The sequence below is a fragment of the Hippopotamus amphibius genome, chromosome 4 (assembly GCF_030028045.1).
Source record: "Hippopotamus amphibius kiboko isolate mHipAmp2 chromosome 4, mHipAmp2.hap2, whole genome shotgun sequence".
NCBI lineage: Eukaryota > Metazoa > Chordata > Mammalia > Artiodactyla > Hippopotamidae > Hippopotamus > Hippopotamus amphibius.
The window spans coordinates 115383646-115410933 of record NC_080189.1 but is presented as its reverse complement, the minus strand read 5'-3'; the positions used below and the strand labels follow the sequence as shown (position 1 = coordinate 115410933).

Genomic DNA, 27288 nt, shown 5'->3' with positions numbered 1-27288 from the left:
ATCTGGTCTAAGTTTATCATTTTGCAGACAAGGAAACTGAAGCTTAGGGAGACTGAGTGATTTATATGAAATTTCCTAGCTAGGTAAATGTACTCTGCGCTCTTTGCTGTTATGTCAAATGACTTAGTGGAGAGGTACACAAACACTCTCAATATCTAAATAGGTGACATAATTCATAAAGGATTTACCCCTACAAAGCAAAAATACCAGGGATGTTTAAACACATGTGCAAATATTAACTGTAACACTATGAGACTTTATAGGAACGCAGAAATCTTCCTATCACAGTAGGAAGCTTCAAACGTTGGCATCTTTCCTGAAAGAGACCCACCGAAATCACACAGGGGGAACCCCAGGGAGGTTGGAGCAAATGATCCTATTAGAGCCATCTCCAAATAAACGCCAATTTCTAATTGTAAAACAGCTCAAATGAGTATCCACGTCTCTTTGGAAACTATTAAGATGCTTGTGCAGATGAAAATTACAAACGCTTATTAGAACAGCATGCCCAAGAAAGCGGAGAGGACAAACAATGACACACGGAAAGGTCACCGCCTGATGAAATGTTTCCATTAGGTGGCCCAGCCCAGGCTCTTCCCCTGATTCTTCCCTCTTAATCAGAGTCTAAAAGGGGTGTGGGTGAGTGCTGGAGAGTTAACTTTCCGTGAGTGTTAAAACTTTCAACTTACAGTTCATTGTTCTCAACGTTTTCTTATGGTTTTTGGCAGCCTGACCGTGCAGGCACAGATCTGAGCTGACCTCCTCTGGCTGAGGTTCCCCCCCAAGTCTGTTCGGCAACAGAGACTAAACATTTCTGACGTGGCTTAAGAAAGGAGTTATTTTAAGTGGGTTTATGCTTGGCATTGTTATTAAAAGCACAGCTTAACATCAGGAGGGTTAACACTCCAGTTAGAGACTGTACACAGTTATGATCCCAAAGGCACGTGGGGTTAGGGAAACGGGAATATCTGGGGTGTGTGCTCAAGGCTGGTTTGACGGGGATTTCAAATATCCTCCAGTTCAGTTCACTTTTATCCTTTTTCAGAGTTTCGGGGGACTATCTCATGTTCCAGAGAGGCGTTTGAACTTTGGGGGAGGAAGCTGTGGATGACTGAGAGGTCACAAATACTGTGAGATGGGGCAAATGGAAAATTCTAGGAAACTGTCTTGGCTGGCCAAATACACACATAAATAAATAATAACCATCGCATGCTATTAATAGCATTCCGAGTGTGCTTGACCCGTATAACACAGCTCATTATTCCGATGATAAAACAGAGGGTTTTCATAAAGTTCTTACATGGGTTTTAATATGCTAGACTTTCTACTTTTAAACTTTAATAACTACAATTATTTGTATAATAGGAACAAATTCAAAAGAGTATCTGAAGGGAAAATGAACTTTTATCTCTTAGTTGTGGTGAAGTTCAATGCTATCAGTCTCTCCATATATATACACCTATGTCTAGATCTACATATCTCTATTAACACTCTATATCCATATCTAGCTATTATATATAATTACATATAATTTAATATATAAAGTATATTTAAATATATATAACCTATAATTTAATTTATATTAAAATATGGGTGTTCTTTTTTCTTAATGTAATTACTGTCATTTGTCAAAAGATCTGAAATAAGGGCGCACACTAATGGTACAAGTGTGCGTAAGTATTGTGCCTTGTTTTTCTCATCAATAAAATGGGGATGGTAATGGTATCTGCTTCATAGGGTTGTTGCAAGGATGAAAAGAGATAATAGACATGAAATGTTTAGGACAGGGGTTGGTTTATGATTATTATTTGAATGGCAGCTGACACTACACATAGAAAAGATTTAATATTAATTCTATGATCTCCACCATATTTCATTCAGTATTTTCAAATGAATAAAATTGTTTGATGACTTTTATCTAGAGTTAACATAACTCAGCCACTCCACTCTTTTTCTGTAGGAAAACATACACACACACACACACATATGCATGCATGTACACACATGGCTCAGTTAACTAAGTCCCTCACTTTACTTCTTTTGCCTATAGACTAAAAAGCATTAGGTGCAGAGAAGAGAGATCTAAATCTGAACAGTCAAAGCATGAGATGGATCACGACTCCCCATTCCTATTACCCAGATGGGATTATAGTTCTATAACCAATTCCCATCCCTGCAATAGCTCTGATCCTTACTCTTTCCCACTCATCCCATAAGACTGTGCTGGGAAAGTCTGTACATGTGGATTAGTGCAACTAAAATGCTTGGAGACAGGGCTCAGATATTGGATTTTGACTTAATAATATGTAATTTCAACTACAGGCTCATTATACATTTATTCTTAACTAGAACTCTAGAGGGTACAGGTCATATCCATATGCTTTTTCCTCTACGTCTCTATGCACAAACACACAAAAAAGCTTTAAAAAGTGCTTTCTGGGTTGTGGTATTTTTTTTTTCCTCCAAGGAAACAACAGAAGACTAGAATTACATGTTATTTTTAAGGGCCTTTTTGCTCCATCTCAAGAAAACATACTATTTTTAAGAGCCCAGTGCACCTATGCTCTTATCAAAATGAGTAAATGATTGCTAAAAATTTCATTTTGGATTTACCTGTGTCCATCATTGCCTTACAAGTGAAAATCTTAGAAATGTTCAGAAATTTTCATTATAAGTAGATTCTTTGGAATGCATCAATCCTAGGCAAGCTATTGGGACCAGCCAGTTGCTTTCCAATCAAGATGAAAAATAAAAATCTGTAATAAGTAAATATCTAATTTTCTTAATTCAAAATGACTAGGTTTCCAAGCTTATTCAAAAACATGTTCTCTCTCTTTTTCTCATTCTCTTTCCCTCTCTCCCTATGAAAAGAGAGTAGGAAAAGAACCTGCACTGCAGAAAAACAGTAAAATAGTAAATCACGTCTACATACAAGAAGTACAGGTTGTTAATTTCTTAAAAAGACATCTTTCCCCTGAGGTTCTCCAAATAGAAGTCTGAACTTCTTCTCACTGAACACATATAATTAATCTATGGAATTTAGTCCAGTGGGGTTTTGAGAGCATTTTAGTTTGAGTAAAAATAATGTCCTGCCTAAACCAGTAAAGCCACTTTGCCTATTGACTTCAAAACACATGACTGCATATGTGTTCCTAGCACTTCTTTTAAGCATTGTTTATATAACTCCTCTCCTTAGAGTAATGAGATTCCTTCCCTTCTAGCAAAACACACCTGAGAGGTAGGTAAGCGGCAAAGAGCTGTATCTACATTTGTACAGAAGGAAATGAAGGTCAGATGGCAGCAGGGTTCACATCGCTGCACGCTTCCTAGATGCCAACTGCTTTCCCAGGCTTCGGAGATGCAAATGTGGGTGAAGTCCTGTCCCCTCTACCAGAAAGCCTATTGCATCCCAGCAGAGAGGAAACAGATTTGGGACTAAGTAGCGACAATACAATGTGATTCTTGCTCAGCAGACATAAAAAGCAGGGTGCTGGGAGAGAACAGGAAGCCCCTGAGGCTGCTGAGTAGGGGAGAAACAAGATCACACTTGTCTAAGAAGATAACTACAGCAGCTCCGTGAGAAGCTCTGGAGTCAGAAGGAAAGTGGCAGTGAGCCCTGTTAGAATCTAACAGCATTAGGAAGAAAAACTGAAGACCTCGCTATGGCCGAAGCACTAAGGAAGATGAGAGGGACCTTAACTTAGGAGGTGCTTCTGAGGAGAAAGTGAAATAACTGAATGACAATTAAAGATGTGTGGCGAGAGTCGGGAGCTAAGCCATGGAAGACTGGCATTTTTCAAGCCTCAGTCCTGGGTCCTCTTTCCTTTCCATGCCAGTGTCACATATAGGCATTCAACCATCACAGATGCATTCAGTTATGCCCTCTACACAAATGGACTATATGTAGATCTCTCCACTCGTGTCTTCTTGGAATTCCAGATCCATAGGGTCAACTCACTGCTTGAGATGTCTTCTTAGGTATCTTAGAGGCAACGCTGGACTCAAGATATCCAAAACCAATGCCAAATCTGGCTCTCTTGCAAGATTCAACCTCAGTAAATGACACCTCCACCTGACACAAATCTACAAGTCATCCTTGATATTTTTCTTCCCTCATCCTCATATCCAAGATCACTCCAAATCCTTAGATTTTTACTTCCTAAATCTCATTTAAATCTGTCCACTCATCTCCATTCCCACTGCTATCCTCTTAGCCCAACCTACTTCCACCTCTGCCCTGGACATCTCCAGTCGCCTCTGAAATGCTCTTCCCACATCCATACTCATTTTCCTTTTGGACTTTTGGAAATGTAAATCTCTTCTTGGCGCTGTTTCTGTTGAAAAAATCTCGTGGTTTCCATCGCTCTGAGCTTGAAAGAACAAAATCCTCAACGTGGCCTAGAATGTATCTTAGCACCTTTCCCTGATAGTTACATCCTACATCATGTTCTGATCTCACCTTAATTAACTGCTCCACAGGAGCACTTTTCCTGACATCCCTAACTAGGTCACAGACCCATATGTAATTCTCATAGCTCTACATACCTCTGTATCCACACAAGGACCATTTTGTGTTTATTTTCATTATTTTTGTGTTTACCTCATTCATGTTTTCCTCTCCATGAGTCAACTCCATGAGGCAGGGGCCAGGTCTGTTTCTGCTTACCACTGAATTCTTCCTCCAGCAGAAAGTCTGGCATGTGTTAGGTAATAAATATCTGAATAACAAGAGACTAAGTGAATAAAAACTAAGCCCAGCGTTCCTAATACGAAAGAACAGTGAGATGGATAAAATCATTGATTAAAGTTGAGAACAGAGTTGGACAAATGAATCCAGTTGGGGACAAGGTATAGACTTTCCTTTCTCACATCTCCATAGCATACCCAGGTGGGATGTGGAATATACAAAATGCTTTGAAGAGATAAGGTGACACTGGGGGTCACCATGCATAGGTACTTGGAACATTGCAGTGCTAAGAGGGTATGTACAAAGAAGAAGTACAAGTTCAAATATGTCCAGAAACAACCCAGAAAAGGCATGTAGTCTGAACTGGTCAAGTAGGAGACCAGGGATGGTGGGTGTGAACTGGAGAACACATGCTCTGTTGTAAGGTGTGCCAAATCAAATCAAAACAAAACATTGTCTAGGTAAAACAAAACACTTCTGCCAAGTCCACTCAGCCCTCTGGGAGGAAAAGAAGGTCAAAGATGAAGGAGGAGAAGCCAGCCAAGGAGATGAAGACCTAATGATAGTGAAGGAGAGAACCAGGGGAGTATGGTCTCTTGGAAGCTGACAGGAAACTGCTCAAAGACAAAGGTGTGAGTCAACAGTCTTAATGCTTTTGAGAGTTCAAGTGCAATGAGGATTACAATGAGGCCACCGGATTTGGCATCAGTAACTTTAGCAAAAGCAGTTTCATGCGAAACTCATGCTAAAATTAAGTTTTCAGCTCTGAAGCCAGGTTGATTTCTGAACTTTTTCTACACACAGTCTTTCCTCAAAGCACTGTTTCTGACCTTAGTTGGCTCTGATACTTTTGCTAAACTTCACTGTCTCACATTCTCCTTTTAATGTAATTTTAAAAATCCAAATAAAGTTTAAAATGGAACCAAAAGTAAGTCAAAGCAGGAGTAATTTTGAATATGCTTCATATTATCATCAAGTGAATACCCAACAGCCTGGAGAAGTATATAGGAGGGGTCTTATCCCCATTTTATAGATGAGAAGACAGAAGCTCAGGGAGGTCAAGGACTTAGTAGGGATCACGCAACCACTTAAAAGCCCCAATCACGAGCAGCCTGAATCTGGGCTCCTCCATGTGACTGTGCTGGATGCTTCCTGGTTTGTCTGGTGATACACTATTAACAGTACCAGCCAAGCACACCTCTACCACAGGAAACACGCACCCAGCAGGCCAACCTGACCCCGGCTCAGAAGAATTTCAACTACCCACAAGGAAGAAGCCTTCCATGAGGGCTGGGACCTTCTGCAGACCCCAGGAAATAGGCTGCCTCTGTAAGTAAGTAGCCTCTATGATCATGTCTTCAATGGAAGCTGAACCTCATCTCTATGAAACACAGCAGGACCCCATGGGGCCCTCTGAGTACAAATCCTTTCTGGGTACAAATTTCTTGTTTGTAGGAAATAGGCTTCATTCAGCCTCCTGGACCTTCCCTGAGTTTCAAAAGGCAGATTCAAACAGTTGCTCCTCACCCGGGGAAGGGAGGGAATGCAGAAACAAGGGAGGGGGAGTCAAGGAACAATAGTGCAGCCACGGGGCAGGGTCCTGGTGCCTCCTCAAAGAATATATTTAACAATATCTGCAGAACTAAAACCCCAAGCCAGGTGGAGGATGGCACCTTCAGGCTGAGCACAAGATTCCTGGAGCACCGCCCTGCTACCTCACCACCAACCAATCAGAAGAAAGTCACCGTCTGTAGCCTTCACCTCAAATTTTGCTTATAAAAACTATTCCCAGGACTTCCCTGGTGGCGAAGTGGTTAAGAATCCTCCTGCCAATGCAGGGGACACAGGTTCGATTCCTGCCCCAGGAAGATCCCACATGCCACGGAGCAACTAAACCCGTGCACCACAACTACTGAGCCTGTGCTCCTAGAGCCCCTGTGCCACAACTACTGAAGCCCGTGCGCCTAGAGCCCGTGCTCTGAAACAAGAGAAGCCACCTCAATGAGAAGCCTGTGCACCACAATGAAGAGGAGCCCCCACTCGCCACAACTAGAGAAAGCCCATGTGCAGCAACAAAGACCCAGGGCAGCCAATAAATAAATTAAATAAATAAAAAATAAATAAATCTTAAAAAACAAAACTATCCCCACAAAACCATCAGGGAGTTCAGGGTTGTTGAACACGAGCCACCTGTCCTTGGCTGGCCCTGCAATACACCTTTCTCTGCTCCAGACTCCGATGTTTCGGTTTATTTGGCATCACTGTGCGTCAGGCACACAAACTTTGCTCAGCAACACGACCTCGGAGAGTCAGTACCTTGCTAGGTTCACACAGCTATTAAGTGGCGGACTGGATTTGAATTCGGGTCTATTTTGCTCTGAAGCCCTCTCTCCCCTTACATGTTAGGCCCCAGAACCAAATGAGAACAAGAAATGCTGAAGAAGGGAGCAAGCTCACCAACCTTACTCTATAATAGTGTTCACGCCCAAAATTCAGGGCAAGGAAAGCCTGATATAGACAGATGTGTCTGTTCCTTCTCTCCAGCTCTCACTCACACCAAACATCCATTCACTTCAGGCAGCCTCTCCCCCTCGCCGCCTGCCGTGGTTGCTGTGCACCATCCGGAAATTTCTGCAACCAGTTTCCCAGTCGCCTGTCTGATTTCCTGATGCCTTGTAACTCTGACCTACAGACTTCCAGTTTCCTTTTCCAACTCCTGATTTTCTTTCTTAAGCAAGGGACAGGAGAGTGCCTATTAACGTAGTTTATCTTTTCTCTACTAGAGGTTTTCACATTGAAAACTCTAGTACAGACTTTGGTTACATGCTGTCTTTTTAAAAGAATATCTGCTTAACTTTAATCCATTACCTGAATCTGGAATCTACTAAACCCAACTGTCATATGGAGTCACCTGGGGAGAGTTTAATGGAAAAGCAAGGCAGCAAATTAGTACCATACGATTAGCGTGAGTAATGCTAAGTTTGTTTACCCAAGGCCCTTCAGAAGAATGGACGGTATTTTTAAGATATGACTTGTTTTCCATATCTGCATGGAGGCCCGTTGCTACTTAACTGGACATTTAATTTCCCACTTATTCATTTTCCCCCTTACAGACAGCTCGATGGCTATTCAGTATGTGCATAACGCAGAGAAAAATAATTATAGGAAAGGGACCCAGAGAATGTCACAATTAAACTGTGCATTTGCAAAATACATTCAATATACCCGAAACATCTTGATTGCTATAATCAGGTAGATTAGGTTTTCAGCAAATACTTTTTAAAAACAGAGGTTTATCTCGAGTCAGAAGCAGAGAGGCAGCTCTCAGAATCACCTTGTAACACAAAATAAACTACATTTGCCTCCAATTACTTTTTTAAAAATCAGATATAAAGAGAAATCAAAATGTAAATCAATGGATTGGTGAAACATGAGGGCATTTTCTACAACCTTCTAGAACAGGTTTATTTTTTCCTCATCTGAACTCTCGTTAACAAAAGCCACTGTGCCTACCAATGGCAAATGCAGAAATTTATTGCCTCAAGATGTGGTTTAAACTTTTATTTTACAGTGTGCAGCTTAAAGTTCAGAGCAAATTCAGTTGCATGGGTCAATGAAAGTAAAAGATCCATGTGGGAAAATGTTGTTAGGACAAGTTAAAAAAACATTCACAGTCTTTATAAAGAAAAAACATAGCCAAAAAATTAGAAATGATGATCAAAAGGGATTTAAACCAATTACTGGGGCCAAATACTCATGCTATGAAATAGAGAGTCAAGGACTCCAAATCCTCTTACTCTCTCTCTACTTTATGGTGTTTGAAGTTTATATGCAAAATATTTCTCTCTGATCCCCATCTAACTAATGGGCTCGTTGAGAGGAATGGTGATTCTGCTGATTTATTGAATGGTGACCTGCAGAGAATAAGCAAAAGACAAGGAAACCAGTTTTATGGAAACAAACAAAAAAATTAACTAGAGATTTAAAGCTTAATATAGCTTTATCCTCCAGAGAGCTTTGCCTGATTGCAGTCAGAGCTTAAAAGCAGGATTCAAAAGCACAACATACTAGTTCCGTTATGAGAGTTCTGCTCAAGATATGTTCAATAAATGGGAAACCACCTTTGCTGCCTGCCTTTTGTAATGAGAGAAGACAGGAAGGCAAATACTAGTTTGGGAAGCAGGGAAATGGGCTTTACTCTCCAACCCAGTTACTGGTTTTTTAATTTTAAATAAAAATCCGAGCTCTCAGGCGCTGTCTTCCTCAAACACACTCACCCCTCTTTCAGAGATGAAAATAATGACACTTCCCTTCCTTTCCTTCAGAAAGACTAATTGAGCAAATGATGCCTTACGTAGTGCTATTCCTTCCTGCCACTTTCTGTCTGTCATCACCAATGCCAGGTGCCCAGAGGTAAAGTCTGCCTTCTGCTCCAGGAGGCGACAGTTGGGGGGTGGGGAGGAGGAGGACAAAGCCATTGAGCTGGGGTGGGGGGGAAGCCTGATTAGATCTGGGGCAGGGCAGGCAACTCAAGAGGGTTTCCTGCCTATTGGGAAGAAGTTATAAATGAAATTAAAGTCTTTAAGAAAGAAATTCTGCCTCAAACCACGTCCCTCTCCAGTGGTCTTCTCTTGTATAATTCTAGCTCATTGAGAAGAGGAACTGACACCTTCAATCTAGTCATTTAAGGGCAATTTATTGTGAAGTGGTAATTTATTAAGTAAGATTCAAGAGTGGAGAGAGCTCTCAGAACCAGGAAGGGACTAAACTCATCCTCAAGCGCTCCTGACTCAGGTCTTCCAGACAGAACCTCTGGGGCACAGAAATCCTCACCAAACTTCTAATTCCTGAATACTTCCACCCCCCCCTCCCCGCATTCCTGCTGCATATTTGCAAATAAGTCTTAAGATGTAAATTCCCAGATGCCATATCATGTTAATTTAAATTCAGAGTAAGCTATAACTGATCTCTCTGAAGAGCCTTACAATGCTGGAGGAAGCTAGGAAAGCCATGGTACTTCATTTGGCCCGGGGCCAGTTCTTAATCCTAAATCTCTTCAAAAATGCTATTTGTGTGCTGTAGTGATTGTGATGAATGGCCATCATGGTGGGGGCAAAGAGGTCCCCATCATAAGCAGGAAATGTGGGCTTCCATGAGATGCTAAATCTCTCTGCTTGCTATGATCACACATGTATTCAATCTAGCCTTCAATTCGTGAGTGAGCTCTACTTTTGTGTAATAATAAAATGCATGGTCACATCCTAAAGAAGAGGGCAACTCTGCGGTGATGAAGATAGCAACAGTGGATACAGACTAAAGGCACCAGAGTCACGCTAGATTCCTCCAGAAGTCACTTTCTGACTCTCTTGGGCTTTGGGCAATCAGTTTTCCCAGTTGCCTTCTTTCCACAGATTCCTATAATCCTTGTAGAGCAGGTTTTCCAAGATCCTCTCTTCTTTTCTTTCCTCCCTTGGTCTCATTTCATCATCTGGTTCCCTGCCCCAAAGGGATGAGTTCCTGCTGTGGACTGATGTGATTCCGGGTCATCGTAAAGGACAGGTGGGTAAGAGTGCTGGATCATCCTTGAAAGGTAAAGAATGCTCTGCTTCTTGCCTCAATGTAGCCAAAGTAAAAGGTGATTCTGGGTCTGAGACAGTCCAGTCATCCTTCCCTCACTCCTTGTACACTTTCTCTTCTTCCCAGAGATGAAAGCCAAGCACAGCTTAGGCCAGCTCCGTGCATAGCATCTGGGGAAACATACTCTCTCTTGCTGCTTTCTCTGGTTCAATTTCCCTACTGCTGTCCAGGCTGCCTTGGCTCTGAAGGGTCCAAAACTCAGTAGAGAATACATGGACCACCGGCAAACTATGGCCCGTGGGCCAAATCCAGCCCACTGCCTGTTTTTGTAAAAAGAGTTTTATCGGAATACTGCCATGCCCATTCATTTCTACATTGTCTCTGGCTGCTTTTGTGCTACCATGGCAGAGCTGAATAGTTGAGACAGAGACCATATGGTTTGTCAGCAAAGCCAAAAATATTTACTAACTGGCCCTTCGCAAAAGAAGTTTGCCAACCCTTGGTTTAGACCACTGTAAAATGGAGATGACATATTGTGTTTGATTACCTGCAGCAGAAACATTCCTAACTAAAGCTGTGGTTTCAGTGAGAAACAGAACAAAAGTTACTTGGAACAACCTAGATTACTTTAGGGCAAAAATGGGTGTTCTACATAATCCAACCCAACTCATTTTATATATATAAATATAAATATATTGGTTTTGAGCCTATGCTACATTTAATTATAAACTATTGCTTTTGCTTCAATTTGTCATTGTTTCTCTCAGGCTATGAGGGTCTGGGTTTGGCAGAACTGGCAGTATGGGAGTCTGGCTAAATATTATAGAATGTTCCAGCTCCCCTCTCTCACCCCAAGGATTCCCAAACAAATGGCTTTTAAAATCTCTGTCTGAGAAACTGATGGGTCCCCATCTTGGTCCCTCCATCCTCAGTCCCTCTGGAAACTTGTACATGCGAGGTGGCTGTCATCTACATCAGGACCACAATATTCTTGAGTTCCCTAAGCATAATGCCATTTAATAGCACACAATCTTACTTTCCATCTTTGTCATTTGTCATGTCATTCAAATGTGCAGATTTCATAAATACCCACCAGAGTGGGACTCAATGTTGAGAAGGTTCACCTAATTGAAAAACGGGCAGAGAATCTGAAAAGACATTGTTCCAAAGAAGACATACAGATGGCCAACAAGTGCATTAAAAGGTGCTCAACATCACTATTCATCAAGGAAATGCAAATCAAAACCACAATGCAATATCACCACACCCTTGTTAGAATGACAATTATCAAATAGCCAAAAAATAACAAGTGTTGGCAAGGATGTGGAGGAAAGGAAATCCTTGTGCACTCTTGGTGGGAATGTAAATTGGAGCAGCCACTATGGAGAACATTATGGAGGTTCTTTAAAAAATAAAAAATAGCACTACCACATGATTCAGCAATTCCACTCCTGGGTATTTATCTGAAGAAAATGAAAACACTAACTTGAAAAGATATATGCACCCCCATGTCAGGGTAGCCTTATTTACAATAGCCAAGATATGGTAACTACCTGAGCATCCACTAGTAGATAAATGGATAAGAAGATGTGGTATACACACACAAGGGAATACTTTCAGCCATAAAGAAGAATGAAATCTTGCCATTTGCGACAACATGAATGGATCCTGAGGGCATTAAACTAAGTGAAATACATCACACAGAGAAAGACAAATACTGTATTATCTTACTTATGTGTAGAATCTTAAAAAACAACACCCCCTACCCCACCCCACAACTCAAAGTGAGCTCATAGGCTCATAAATGCAGAGAACAAGAGTGGTGGTTGTCAGAGGTGGCGGGTTGGGGGTAGGGCCAAACAGATGAAGAGGGTCAAAAGATATACACTTCCAGTTATAAAATAAAGAAGTCATGAGGATGAAATGCACAGCATGGTGACTAGAGCTAATAATACCGTACTGCATATTTGAAAGTTGCTAAGAGGATAGATTTTAAAAATTCTTATAGGAAAAAAATTTTGTAACTATGTATGGTGCTGGATGTTGACACTGTGGCGATCATTTTGCAGTCTATTAAACAGGGAATCATTACGATGTACACCAGAAACTAATATAATGTCATATGTCAATTATACCTGACAAACCCCCCCATATTCCAAACAGTTATTTAAACTACATCTCTGTACGGTGATAACTAAACGTTAGGGAAGTTCTAAGGAGACAAGCAGCCGATGTGAACAGGGTTCTCAGGCAAAGTTACCTTGAGGAGCTCAGGTTAGAACAAAGCTTTGAAGCACGTGTGTTTTCATGGAGAAGGAAAGAACAGTCCGGCTTTGGGGTACTCAAGAATGGCTGTTACAGTCAATAACAATGATGACGGGGAAAAAATATCACGTGCAAAGGCTCAGAAGAAGCATTAAGCTCCATTTGTAAATATCAAACTTAAAGGAGGGCAACACTTTTCCAGTTTACAAAATTTTTCACTTACTCACCAGGACACATGATAAAATATAGAAAACTGCCGTTTCCAGGGGCTTCTTACAATTCTTTCTGGCTTAGACTTTTGTGTCTCTATAAGAATGAAAAACGAGTGCGATGAAAAACAAAATGGCGTTCCAAAGCCATGGGTAACTGAAACACCTGCAACCCGGATTGAGTGCAACACTCAGCCCCGCAGGACTGGTCCTATGATTGCTAATGTCGGTACGTGTCAGCAAAACTCATCCCTGGAACAGCTGATTTACATTATAGCCCTAGTTCGAGACGGAAAATCTGAAAACAGGTTTGTAGTTCAGTCCATCAACTCTACAGAAGGACTGGGAATAAAAGAGCCTTGAAAGAAACTAAGGATCAATAGAAAGAGAACTGCTTTACTGCGAGAAAAACTTGACAGTGTAGGGAAAGGAGGCACGGTATGGCTCAGAGGTGGGACTCATGGTCCTGGGGGAGGGTGTTTCTTTGTTCTATCTCACATTGATCACATAATTTTATAGATGGGGATCCTTAGATATAATCTGGTTCAATCTCTCGTCTTACAAATGAGTAATGTGTGGATGTCTGTTCAAATCCTGGCTGGACAAAATGCGGTGTCAGGTGATGCGAAGGATGCAAGTGGATGCAAAGATGAATGGGGCCTGGCCTTTATCTTTCAATAGTTTATAGTCTAGATATACATAAGTGCTACCAAGCTGGGAATATGCACTTGCATTGGAGCATCTAAGGTTTAGATTCAGTGCTATGAGCATTTAGGGGAGGAAAACCTTCCTTCCTGGTGGAGATGGGTGGGGTGGGAGGGCAGGGAGAGAGACATCCTTGGAGGAAATGAGGAAGTATCAAACCTGGGTCAGGGCTGGGTACTGCTGGACACAGTGGTAAACAAGACAGACAAACCTCATGAATAAGATGGTGTTTGGGGATTGGAGGTTTTTTAACACAGAGATGCAGAAAGCAGAGTGATTAGTTGATCTCTCGAGGTGTCTTCTGCTGCACTAAAACAGAGAGGGGGGGTAAACACAGGGACTCGATGTGGGAACAAACATGAAACCTACACACCGAGTCTGCTCCTTAAACCAAGTCTGCTCCTTACAGTATTAACTGTAGCATACAATGCTGGTATTCGGGAACTCCGAGTCTGAACTCATATTTGGGGAGTGTAGAGAGGTAAGTGGCAGATTCTCTCCCCAAAGAGTGGAATAAAAGTGCCAGGTGGTTCTCCTCTATTTTGAGAAAGTAACTTCCCTGTGGTCTCTGACGTTTGGGAGATGTTCCCCAATTACAGGGGGAGTTTCCTCTTGTGTTTCTCCTAACAGAGATTTCACATGATCTGCATGCGCTGGGTTGATCCTTGCTGGTCCGGCCCACTAGGGAAACGGACCTGCTCAGGAGGGGAAACCAAATAACTGTCAAGTGAATATTTTTCTGCTGATTACTGGAGTCAATGGAGTGGAAACAACTCCTGAGGCTGTTTTAGTGTTTCGAGTTTTTTTTTTTTGAGTGCTGGAATGAGATATATACACCTTGGCAGTAGCATTTCGACCTATAGATAACAGGATTTCTCTACTTTACATTTTTATGTGATCTTATAATACCTTTGTCATTATTAGTTATGTCATATGCTCCATTAGTCATGCTTTGTGAAAAGTAGATCATTCTCTGATATAATAAATTATTTAAAAGGCCCGTCTTATATTCACTTTTATAAACATATAATTCATCCTACCTAGAGAATTATTATTGGATATAACTGTTTTCATAGCCTACATCCCCCCCCTGCTCTGCAAAGGTTTTTTAAAGAACCTAGTAGTAACTGGGTCATGATTCTTCAAACTTTCCAGTGGGCGGGGGGGGGATGTGGTGCAAATTTTTCCCATCTGAGGCATAGTTAAGGCTAGATACTTCATCAAGTTGCCAAGGTACCAAGAAGAGGTGCCACGACCAGGCAGTACCTACTTCATGGCATTGTTGCAAAGATTAAATGAGATATTAAATATAAAGCTCTTAGCATAATCCTTGGCACACAGAAAGCATTAATAATTCTATCATCCTCTAAGAAGACTAAGAGGATGGCCAGCCTGCTCTCTCACTGGACACAAGCAGAGTTCCACGTAACCTCTCCCCACTCCAAGCATCTCCAAGATGTCATGTAATGTGAGCCGAAGAGTATCTACACATGGCATTCGTTCAAAATCACATGCATGCTTTCCTCCCTGAGTTTGGAATTCATCTTGGGAGATTTATCAGGCATGTGAAAGGGAAATGTCTCCTAAATGAGCTGGAGAAAGCAAGGAAACAAAGAAATGAGGCCAAGCAGTGTCTTAAAACGTGTCAGGATTTGGTCTATTTTTTTCCATCAACATGTGCTGTTCTCATTAATGGGAGTTTCTCACACACTCAGTAAGGGAACAGGCAAAAGTGTATTTTGTTATAACCTGAAGGTTCATCCAAACATTTAAGGGATTTGGGGAGCCATAAATTTCCTCCAGACTATAATTATCTTTGCGAGATCAAGTGCTCATGACCGAAAACTCCTCTGACCTGTGAAATATCACCAAAGCTCTTTAAAATATTTTTTTTCCCTAATAATGAGGTAAGTTTATGATATGTACTTTGTCATGCGATTTGAAAACATTCTTTCAACTATCTGTCAAGACCACTTCTATTTTCTTGGTCAAATCATTAGCCTAGATGACAGATGAAAGGTAGGCTATGGCCCTTGGGCCAAATCCCACCCACTTCCTGTTTTTGTAAATAAAGTTTTATTGGTTCACACTCAAGCTTAGTCATTTACATATTACCCGTGGCTACTTTCATGCTAGCATGGAAGAACTAAGTAGCTGCAACAGAGGCTGTGTGGGCAGCAAAAGCTGACCTATGTACTATCTGGCCCTCTATAGAAATTTGCCAACCCCTGATCTAGATCACTGTCTTGTGTAGGAAGAATTCTGCTTGAATAATAGGCATCTATCAGATTCTCAGAGGATTTAAAAGTTTCCCATGTTATCAAATCCAGACACTTTGCTGACTGGAACAGAAAGGAGGAAGTGAAGACAGAATTACTAAACTGGGAGTTAGAAGTCACTCATTCATTCATCCATTTATTCATTCCACACAAGGCACCACCACCACCCCTGTGGTGAATACTGGCATTAGCATATGAACAAAATACATAATGCCTGTAGCCTCATAGAGTATAAAGTCAATGAGGGGGACAGTGACCATGTCATTCTTTCATTCTTCATTCATTCTCTGTAATGTGCCAGGAAATATTTTAGGCACTGGGTGTATAACAGTTAACCACACCAATTACACATTCTAATGGTGGAGAGAAATAATAAGCACATATGAAAATAGCAGGTGCTGATAAGTGCTATGAGAATATTAGTTCAACCATATGAAACTGAAATTTGTATAAGTCTACAGTGGTTGAATGTTGACAATGTTATGTGGTTTAACCTATCAGCGAGAAATGCTGAAGAGTGATTTTTGGATGGCTTTCAGTTAAGGGATCTGGGAGGGAGAGAGAAATTAGGAATTTGGTATTAACAAATACACACTACCGTATATAAAATAAACAAGGTTCTACTGTATAACATAGGAAACTATACTCAATATCTTGTAAAAACCTACAATGGAAAAGAATCTGAAAAAAGAATATATATAACTGAATCACTTGGCCGTACACATGAAACTAATACTAATTGTAAACTAACTACACTTCAATAAAAAAATAAATTGAGGGATCAAGGAAGGCTTCACTGAGGAGGTGACATCTGAGCTAAACTTGAATGACAGCAGCATCCTGCCGTGCAAACAGTGAAGGAGAAGGTTTCCAGACAGGGAGAGAGAGATACTTGCAAATGCTCTACGGCCACAGTAAGCTTGGCTCATTCGAGGAAGAGAAAGATGGCCAGAGGGGCTGGAGCCACGTGGGCTCTGGGGAAAGAGGGAGGAGATACGGTTGAAGAGGTAGTCAAGGGCAAGGTCAGATGGAATCTTGTGGGTTAGTATAAGGATCTTGGCTTTTATTTGAAGAGTAACGGGGAGGCTTTTAAAAAGGAAAGTCATGTGATCCGATTTACGGTTTTTAAGTATTTTCATTCCTCTTCTGTGAAAAGTAGACTATGATAGCATGAACTGAAGCAGGGAGATTTAGGAGGTAGTACAGAGTTCTGAGCAAAACAAGACGACAGCAAGGAAAGGTGGAGAAAAGTGGGGAGGCAGGAGATGTTCAGGAGTTGAAATCAACAGGAGCTAGTGACAGTTTGGATGTAATTAGGAGGGAAAATGAGGGATGAAGGAGGATGCCAACTTTCCAATTTGAGTACCTGGCTGGATACCTACTTGGTGTGATTCATAAGCCTGCAAACACCAGAAAAGAAGCAGGTCTTAGGGGAGATTGCAGGCACCGTTTTCAACCTGTTGAACTTGAGTCATCTTTATGACTTGTTTTCCCTCAAGTGGTATCAATGAACATGAAATCTTGTATGAATCAGATTGGCAAGTTCGTTTTATTCTTTTTTTTCCTTTTAATCATACATCTACTACCTTGTCATTTCCTTTTTCTTCCTCTATGTACTGAGACTATTTTTTCTTGATTTAGCTGATTTTGATTCTCTTGAGTGAAGCTTTTGTTTGTGCTTTCCCAGTGGTCAAGAGGGGAGTCTTACAGTTGCAAATTGTTGGTGTGTCTTTTGGTGGAAGTTGTTTCTTTTATGCCCCTTGAGGTAGACAGGAATTAAAACAGCCAACAGCAGGATTCCCAACCTGGATTTTTTTCCATTTGACAAAACAGACCTAGGAGGGAGTGATGCCAAATATACAGCACCTCAGAAAGGTTTATGACCTGAACTTGTATCCCACCTGCAGATTATATCTTAAAACACTAAATTGGGGTGTAAGCAGATTCAAAAAATGTGCCTTGCAATCACTTTTCAAGAGCAGTAGGTTTGGCAGAACTCCAGGACACATACCTGGAGCAAACATCTGAAAATATTCCAGGGTAGGCAGGTTTCAAAGCCTTTCTGTGTTATATACCAAGCATTCTGCTGGCCTGTTAATCAGACAAAGGCAGCAGCAGTACTGTAATAGGATCCCTCACCTCTGGATTTGTAAAGCATGTTATTGACGTAACATATCACGTACAACCGTGTACGCTGTTAGCATACGCACCTTCAGTCTCCTGCTAGACTATCCCACTTATAAGGTCATGTTATATCTTTCCTTCTCCCACATACACAGGCTCACCCCAGATATTATGGGTTTGATTCTAGACCCCTGTAATAAAGTGAAAATCACAATAGAGTCACACACATTTTTTGGTTTCCCAGAGCACATAAAAGTTATATTTAAACTATACAGTAGTCTATTAAGTGTGCAATAGCATTATGTCTAATAAAACAATGTACATACCTTAATTTTAAAATATTTTATTGCTAAAAAATGCTAAGCATCAGCTGAGCCTTCAGTGAGCCATGCGCGATCTTTTTACACGAGTGACATTGAAGATCACTGACCACAGATCACCAGTGTAATGAGGATGAAAAAAATCTGAAATATTCCGAGAATTACCAAAATGGGACAGAGACATGAAGTGAGCAAATGCTGTTGGAAAAATGTCACCAAAACACTTGCTCGACGCAGGCTGGCCCCAAACCTCCAATATCTGTGAAGTGTAATAAAGCAAAGCATTAAAGCAAGGTGTGTCTATAAAGGACAAGAGCCTTAGTGCTGGTGACTGAATGGTTCCGTGAGTCAGAATTAGACAAAGTGATGCCTGATTATAAATAATTAAGGAATTCAAAATGCGACTCCTAAACACTACCCACTCTATAATTCCTTACCGCAGGAAAGAATTACACACAGTTAAACCGATGACAGAATAACACTTGCCAAGAAGAGGTGTGGACAGAACAAACTTAGTGTACCCAGAGGTCAATGTGAAGACGCTTCTCTTTCCCAGGTCTTCCCAGTCCAAGTTTGTGAAGCTTTGCTTACTCCAGCCACAAAATAAACTTCACTTATGTTAGAGACACATTTAGGGGAAAGGCAACATTACCACTGGTTTTTAAGTGCATTAAGACTAGGGGTCATTATCTAAAAAGGCCTTTGAAGGGCAACATTTTCAAGATTTGTAATCTTATACATATTCTTAGAGCTGGGGCCCACCTTATCCTCTTGTGCAATAATATTAAGTTAATCACCCAAAACAATTTTTTAAAAAGCACCCTTAAGAAATATTTCAATTTTAGAAATAGGTTAATAATCCAGTTAAAGAAAAGGAGAATGAAATTTATTATAATAGCTGCATCATAAGGACATTTACAGAAGTCCTTTAGTATCTCTCAATTAAAAATAAAATTTAAACCTATAAACAGAAGAAAATATCACTGACAGACCCATAAAACATATGTGGCTTTTCATCTAGAAATCCTGGGAATTATTTAATGAAAGCAGAAAGGTATATGCACTAAGATGCTCAGAGTCACTGATCATATAAATCAAGGACTAGAAACAATCTAAATTTTCAACCTACAGGGTAATTTAGTAAAACAATGCACATCAACATCAAGATGCTTTTTTAGCTACTAAAATTATGGTTATGAAGGGGAGGTAGAAACATGGAAATGAATTTGATATTTAACAGGAAAAAGCAGATTATAAAATGACACATACTATATGACATGTATACACGTTAAGTTCTAGAAAGCAAGATACAAGAATTTAAAAAAATAATAATTAAGAAGGATAGTGGCCAATTTTTCTTTTATTTGCTCTTTTGTATCATGTGGTTGCTTTTTAAAATAATAAAATTAGTTCATTGCAGCACTATTTTCAATAGTCAAGACATGGAAACAACCTAAATACCTATCAACAGATAAATGGATAAAGAAGATGTGGTATACATATACAATGGAATACTACTCAGCCATAAAAAAGAATGAAACAATGCCATTTTCAGCAACATAAATGGACCCAGAGATTATCACACTAAGTGAAGTCAGAAAGAAAAAGACAAATACCATGCAATATCACTTAAGTGTAGAATCTAAAATGACACAAGTGAACTGATCTATGAAACAGAAGCAGACTCACAGACACAGAGAATAGACTTGTTGTTGCCAAGGGGGAGAGGGGTTGGGAGAGGGAGGGGTTGGGAGTTTGGGGTTAGCAGATGCAAACTATTATATATAGGATGGACAAATAACAAGGTCCTATGTGCAGCACAGGGAACTATATTCTATATCTGTGACACATCATAATGGAAAATATGAAAAAATGCATATATAACAGAATCACACTGCTGTATAATAGAAATTAACACATTGTAAATCAACTATATGTCAATAAAATAAACTTAAAAAATAATGAAATTAGACAACACTATGGCAGAACTCAGGGAAAGTCACAGCCAATACAAGATGTCAAGAAAAAAAAAGGTGCCTTACTTGCGTCTTAGTTTAGTGCCAGAGGAATGTTTGGGAGTAGGTATTTGGGACAACATGCCGTTGTATTAAACCACTTTTCATAAAAACCCATCCATTTAACATTTTTATATTTTAAAAATTGCCCAAAGTGCTTTGACTGGGAAATACCCTTTAGTGTTAAGTTAAACCTAGGAAAGCGCTGTGAACTTTATGGAACGAGTCAGCTTAGACGCAAGTGGAAGAAATGCATGAACTTTTGCCACTTTGAGGTCCTTGGGTTCTCATTTTTCTGGGTCTCTGAATCATGAAGAGGTGAGAGTTCATCTTTTCAGAAGCATTCAGAGAAAGACCTCATTTCAGAAACACTACTCATTCTGTTCTAAGGTCAGCCCGAGTGTTTATAGGACTGGCTTTTCCAAATTAGGCCTGGGGGTAGGGAGGGGAGGAGAGGTCACAGGAGGAAACCGCGTTTCCATCGACTCTCTTAAAAGAGGAGCAGGAATAGTTTTCTGGAAAGTTCGCTTTTCTATCTGAAGTCCCAGAAAGTTTGCTACATCCCCTTTGGCGGATTCAGTGCCCCATGAAACACAATAATAAGTATAACTGGTTCTCTGAGTCAGCCAATGTCAGGAATCCTTCCACTAAGACAAACTCTCATTAAAATGCACCGCCTTCCCCTCGGGGAGTGAAACTGAGGACTTCTCACGCCCCTCTTTCCACATCTTCTGGCAGTAGTTGCCGAATCACCACGGAGCATCCCCGTAAGCAGATCCGGCCGCCCCTGCCACCCACCCCAGGCACTGCACGCAGCATCCCGGGCCGCCTTAATTGAGGTGGGGGCGGGGGAGGAACTTGGCAGTGAACGGAAACAGCGACGAGAGAGAAAGCAAAGCAGGCCTACCTTAAAACTTTCCAGTCTTTGAGTGGATCCATGTCAGAGATTAAGGAGACCATTGTCTACGGGGCGGCTGAAAGCAGAATCCAGTCCGGAGAGGAGAGGGCGCGGGGAGGGGATGCGGGGGAAGGAAGCGGCCGCCGGCTGCTCGGCTCAGGCCCGGAGCGACTGGGCGCCCGCACGGCTCTTCCTCCTTCTAGGATTGATAAGCGCTTGTCCTGGCTTTTCTCCACCCTCCCCCCTCCAATCAATCTTGCGCTCTATTACTTCCCGGCCCTGGCTCATTTCTCCACACCACCTTTTAAAGCCCTTGTCATCTGCCCCAACTGATCACATCTGACCTTTTTGTAGCCCACTTTATTCCAAGCACAGCGCTCAGTTAAATCTCTCTTTATGAACACCGTCCTCCTTGGCTTGCTTTTGGAACAAACACAGATCAAGCCTGAAGCCTCCAGACTTTACCAGCAATCATTTACAGATTACTGCAAGCTGCAGCTTTCTCCTCCTCTGGGGCATCCTCCTGCCTCTGAGATGTTGCTTTCATATTCCTGTTAGAAGACCGGTTAGGTTTCTTTTTTCCTTTTTTTTGGTGGCTTGGGTTCTGGGACACCAGCGTTGGGCTTACAGCTTCCCTCAGAGGCTGTAACTACATGACTGTTAGGATTTGTTTTTTAGGAATACTTTGGAACGGGGCTGCTAACAAGCTAGAATTTACTGTGTTTTCTGGCAGAGAACTTGCTACGCTGCTTTTTTCCCTCCCCGCTCCTTTCTTTCTTTCTCATGTTTTAAAGTAATGTGAAGATGGGGAAATGTAGAATCTCTCTAAGCATTTAAGAGAAAAGGGCGTGGGCTTTTCTCCCTCAGCTTGTATATCTTTTGTCCTTTACTTAAAACTGAACATCCTTCCAGTCACCTGAAACCGTACATAACAGATGTTAAAGAAAAAGATCCAGAGCAGAATTGTCTTCCTCTAGTCTGGTCTGTATGCCGATGTAGGTTCTTTGTGAGTGTATGGGCTTCTTATTTTTGTAAGCACTGCCTCATAACGCGGTTTTCTGCTCTCTGAGGTTCTGGTTAAGACTACCTACTGAAGCCCCTCCCCCACCACGTTCTCCCAGGATCCTGGCATTAGAAGCCCTTGAAATCACCTGGCATAGTGGTCGCCATGACCTCTCAGGTGATTCAGTTTTTCCTGATAACCTGCATGCCATGTGAGCTTTACTTGATATTCTCTCTCTTTCTATCCAATTCCTCATTTTCCTACACTTTTTATTTTAAAGGGTAATGTTAAGACCATCACCATAAGTGGAAAATCAGCCTGCCTGGCCTAACAAAACAGTGATGATTGTGCCTGGACCCACGGTCGGATCTAGGTCTTTTTGTCTTGGTTGAAAAGACTGTAGAGAGTGTTGGGAGGTGTTAAGGACACACTGGCACCAGCCAAGACATTCCCCACAAGAAGAGTTCAGATTTAAAGAGATTACAGTGCCATTCAATGTTTTGCAGTGGCCTTACTACCTAAAATGGTCAGCCAGGAGGATGGGTTCCAACTTCTTGCCTTTAGGCTGAACTTAGCAAGAAAAAGAGTCTCTGTTCTTTCCTGAGAGTCTTCAGAGGGAAAGATATGGTGACAGCTGTTGGAAGCATGCTGCTTGTGCTGTCAGGAAGTCCTTCCAGTCAACTCGAAACGCCCCTCACGGCATTTTCAATCCTTTCCCTGTTACCCTTTTCTCGAAGGACCTCCTTCTATCTGAAAATACGCAGCAAAGCCTCAGCTGTCTCTTTTACAGTCATACATACTTTCCCTAATGGCTGTAAATGACTCTCCTTGGACGTACAACTCTCTTTACGCCAAACTGAAAGAGAATTTCATATCTTTTACAAAAACCACTGCCTCCCTGGGACTTCATGCTCCTTCCTGGGCTGTCTTTGCTATCCCATGTGGGTCTTGGGTCACAGCATAATAATGTGTAAACATTTACATGACACTTGTAACCCCCAAGTACTTCACCAAATGTGGGTGATAAGAATAGCAGTTGTGGGGCGTATCCCTCCAAAGTGTTCCGAATGCTTAGATAATTAATAAGATGTTTCCCCCTTTGGAAAGTTAGCAGGAAAAAACAAAAGATTATAATGAAATAGCTTCTGTGACTACAATGACATCATCCTTATATATTAACTCCACTGCTCTGCAGTTGACTTTCTGATCTGGGGAAGAAGGGGGAATGGGTCCTTAACCCTTGGAGGGTTAATGGGTGAAAAAGGGGGAGGTACTTGGTTTTGGACAAAGGACAAAAGGACAAAAGCATGCTCCTCAATTATGAAATCATGTTTTAAAGCAATAGTCCTTCCAAAAACATTTTAAAGGCAGTAGAAACTTTCTTTTGAATGAAACCTTGCCCCAAGTCCAAGTGCAAAAACAGATACCAGTGAAAGTTTATTGCTTGGAACGGCTCTCATTTCTTTAGGTGTGTTAGCTTGTTCCATCCTGGTGATTAACCTGTTTATGAGGTAGGGTACCACAAGCACCCCCCTTTCGTTAATGCTGGCGAGGACATGTGGGCATGCAAATTTGGGCTCAGAGGGCTAGTCCTCAGCAGGGGGAGGTGTGGTACCCAGAAGAGAGGAATACATAAGCAGGGTGCACCTGTATTGGGGCGGGACTAGGGTTGGGATCAGGTTAGGGTGGGTAAGACAGTTTGCGTGGGGCTCCTGCTTCCTCTCCTAAGGTGCCCTAGGGAACCCTAGCGTTCTGGAGGACACACTTTGAAGTCCACTTCCCGAAAGTATTTGGTGATGGCCACCTTTGAAAGGCTGTACTGAATCCAAAATGGGCTGAAGAGTTTGCTCTTCTCTTTCTTAGTTTTGAGGGACAAGTGTTTTCTTACATACACTGGAGATTAAATCCATGCTTTCTATACTGCAGATTTCCTTCTCCTCTCTCCCCTAAGCATTCCACTGCTGATTCCGAACAGCTTGATGTCAAATGGATCCATTTCCTACTTAGAAAAAGGTGAAAAAGATTCATTCACCTTCCTTTGTGAGGGAGCCCAGTAAAAATGAACAAACAAAATACTGCTCTGTTTCAAACTTGGCCGACTATTCATCGTTAGCTCAGGAAAAGCAACAATAAACTTTCTCTATGGAAAATTCAACAGTTAAATTGAGTGTTAAGAAACTCGGCATGTCTCTGTATGGATTTAATTTTGTGTTCCTTTTCTCATATTTTGATAAACCAATGCCTTTAAAAACTGAAATTATTTTATTGTAGCTTACAATGACTTTTCAATGGTTGGCTCTTCTGAATGGTCCCTATGTGTTTAAAAAGAATGTCATCCGTATAAAGCAACATTCATGAATTGTCCCACTGTCACCAGTGACAACACACGTAATTCTCCTTCTCATATAACTAAGATTTCTGTGATAACCTTCTCTCTTCCCAGGTACAGAAACCAAACCCAAATCCAAATCCAAACAAAAAGCAACATCCCTCTTTGGACCTCTTCCATCCAAACAAAACAAAGCCTCAAGCCCCAAACCTTCTGAGCCTGTGGTTTCCACGAGTATGGTGATTAGAGTCACCTGGGAAGCAAGTTAAAACACACTCTCAGTGAAGAGACAAGAGCAGAGCCAAGGAATCTGCATTTCACACCAGACCTAGGCTAGAAATGCTGATTGAGAGTCAGCAGGTGGAAAATTTACCCTGGTCGTTCAGCATCCCGGGTGGCTTTTCATGGGTTGAGGACCATGTCATTGAAGCCAAAGTTGAAGATCTATGGAAGCTCATCTTATATGTTATAGAGAAACAAGAAGCACCTGGGTGTGAAGTAGCCGAAGAAAGAAAACAAGTGTTATCCATCAGCCAGAAGTTAGACCAACCACTGAACAGAGCTTCAGAAAGAGAGGTATAATGTCTCAGGAAATTCATCTTCCAACAAAATGTCTAATATCCTGATAGTCAGGAATTAAGAGGGTGGGAAGCTGCCTTAGGAAAAATAATATTTTATGGGGAAAAAAACATTTTATGTCCTTTTTTCATTCTATGTTTGTCTCTAATTTCTGATTCCTAGGAATCTGATTATCCTAATTTTTTTTTTTTATTTTAGAAATTCTTGCTTCAAGCTTACTCAGTCCTAATTCTGCTACTTCCTGATAAAGATTCTTTCCCCTTCTGCATGTCCCAGATTTTTCCTTTTCTTATTTGCCATCTCTTTCCTTCTCCTCAAGTGGGTAAAGTCTCTCTCTCCCTTTAAGAAACTGAAATGACTGATTGGAAATACATTCTACTTCTGTTGAAGAAGCTTCACTGGTCTTGGTGATTTGCCAGAGTTTTCAAGCTGGCAGATGGAATGAACTCAGAAACTCCAGCCCTTGTTCTTGACCCTGGAAATCAGACCCAGCTTTGCATTGTTTTCATAGCAATGATGATAGACGAGGGTCACCAGATAAATGCCGTATTCTCTGTTAAAGTTGGACTTCAGAGACACAAGGAGGAAATGTTTAGTATAAAGTATGCCCCCTCCAAATATTGCATGGGACATACATATACTAAAAAATTATTTGCTTTTTATCTGAACTGACACTTTAAGTCCTGTGTTTTTATTTGCTAAATCTGGCAACCCTATGCTAGATTGACTTTTAAATAAAAGGAGCAACACCACTGTGATTATTTTTCATTTATGGAGGCCTGTAACGGCACCCTGATGTCATTGGCTATGTTGGGGTTCACAACAGGCCTCCCCAGGATGTGGATTGTTTTGAGGTAAAGGCGATCGAGACCCAATGCGCTAAGGAGACGCTACTGCCTGTCCTTCAACACCCTGAAGAATTTAAATTGGGGATTTTTCCTAGAAAAATAATTATTACCAGAGATACATTTTATCTAAGTGGCCTCATCTATATGGCAGGACAAACATCTATTTACCAGACATCTGGTCTTCCTATCATCCTGTGAACGGTCTTCCTGTCCTTGGAAGCCCCAGGCCCCATCCCACCCCTCAGTTCAGGGTGGCATTTATGCCTCATTTTACCTTTCTGTCTCTGACCCTCTCCTGTACCTGTGATTCCGTATGTGCGAAATTAAATTCTATTTTATTGTTATCTGTTCCATGTTAATTTAATTCTTGGACCAGCCAGAAGAACCTAGAAGGGTAGATGAAAGTTTTCTTCCTCCCTGACAACGAGGCATCAAAATGCGTTTACTGAAATGTTCTTAAAGCATCTTTACTGTCTTAGGTATTATAAGTCAAACATAAAAAGCCCCATTTGAGGTTGCTTTTTCAACAAAGCAGTGAAATGATGAAAGAATGCCTGTATCTCCCAATATTGGAAATTAGAAGGTACCAAGCACCCCTCTTGTCTTAAGACTGGCAGGTTGAATGCATTTTTAAGTGTTGGTAACATTGATATGTTCAGAAGCACCAAAGCTGAGGTTTTGTAAAATTTGGGAGCATCTCTATATTTATTTTATACAGTGACTTGGCAGATAACACAGCTGCTGTGTCCTCTTGTTTTTGCACCAAGCAAGCATCAGCTCCTACTGTAGAAAATCTGCACCTGAAACACTTAACCATTAATCTTCAGTTACGTAAAATGTGCCTTGTACATATCCTCACATTAACAAGGTCTACAGAGACCAACTTCCAAAGATGGCGGGGTTTTCTTTTTTCTTTTTTTTAAAGAAATAAATGTAACTTTAATGGAATTTCAAGTGCTTTCGTGTTTGGCTCCCAACACCTGATACAATGAAAAGCCTACGAACAAAGATATGTGTTTTGGTGCTTTGTCAGTGATTGGAGAATTGCTATTATGGGACACTAAAAAAAAAATTGCTATTATAGAAACTAAAAAAATTCTAAAGGGTCTCTGAAGAGACAGCTACAAAACCTGCTAAGTAGAGGGAAAGGCCGAATATGTTATTCAGGGTCTACATATGCACCGAATATTTTCTCCCGGTGCAAAAGCCCTCTTAGCGATCTGGAAGGAATGCTTTCTCTCATTTGGAGTCGTACTCAGCTGAACAGGAGGGCAAAATGGATTAATGCAGGGGGAGGGGAGGGCTGAGTCTTTGCCAGGCATATTTTAAAAGTGAGAAAGGAAGAGAGGAGGAGAGACTCACACCCAGCCAGCAGCTTTGCATGCCATTCAAAGGAATCACAGGCCAAATTTGGTACATACAGTGGAAAAAAAAAATCGAGCTTTAACTC

General features: G+C 41.2%; 1 protein-coding gene across 4 annotated transcripts in view; it reads right to left on the bottom strand.

The window, feature by feature from the left end:
• Positions 1 to 21615, bottom strand: part of CELF2 (CUGBP Elav-like family member 2) — a 508100-nt gene extending 486485 nt beyond the window's left edge. For 2 of the 4 annotated variants that reach the window (XM_057731026.1, XM_057731028.1), the window contains exon 1: positions 21089 to 21613. In XM_057731026.1, the coding sequence (XP_057587009.1) occupies positions 21089 to 21141 (53 nt within the window). In that variant the 5' untranslated portion in view covers positions 21142 to 21613. Of the gene's footprint in view, positions 1 to 21088 lie in introns of all 4 variants that reach the window. The other 2 variants (XM_057731022.1, XM_057731023.1) reach the window with 2 other exon arrangements.
• Between the last annotated feature and the right edge of the window lie 5673 nt (positions 21616 to 27288).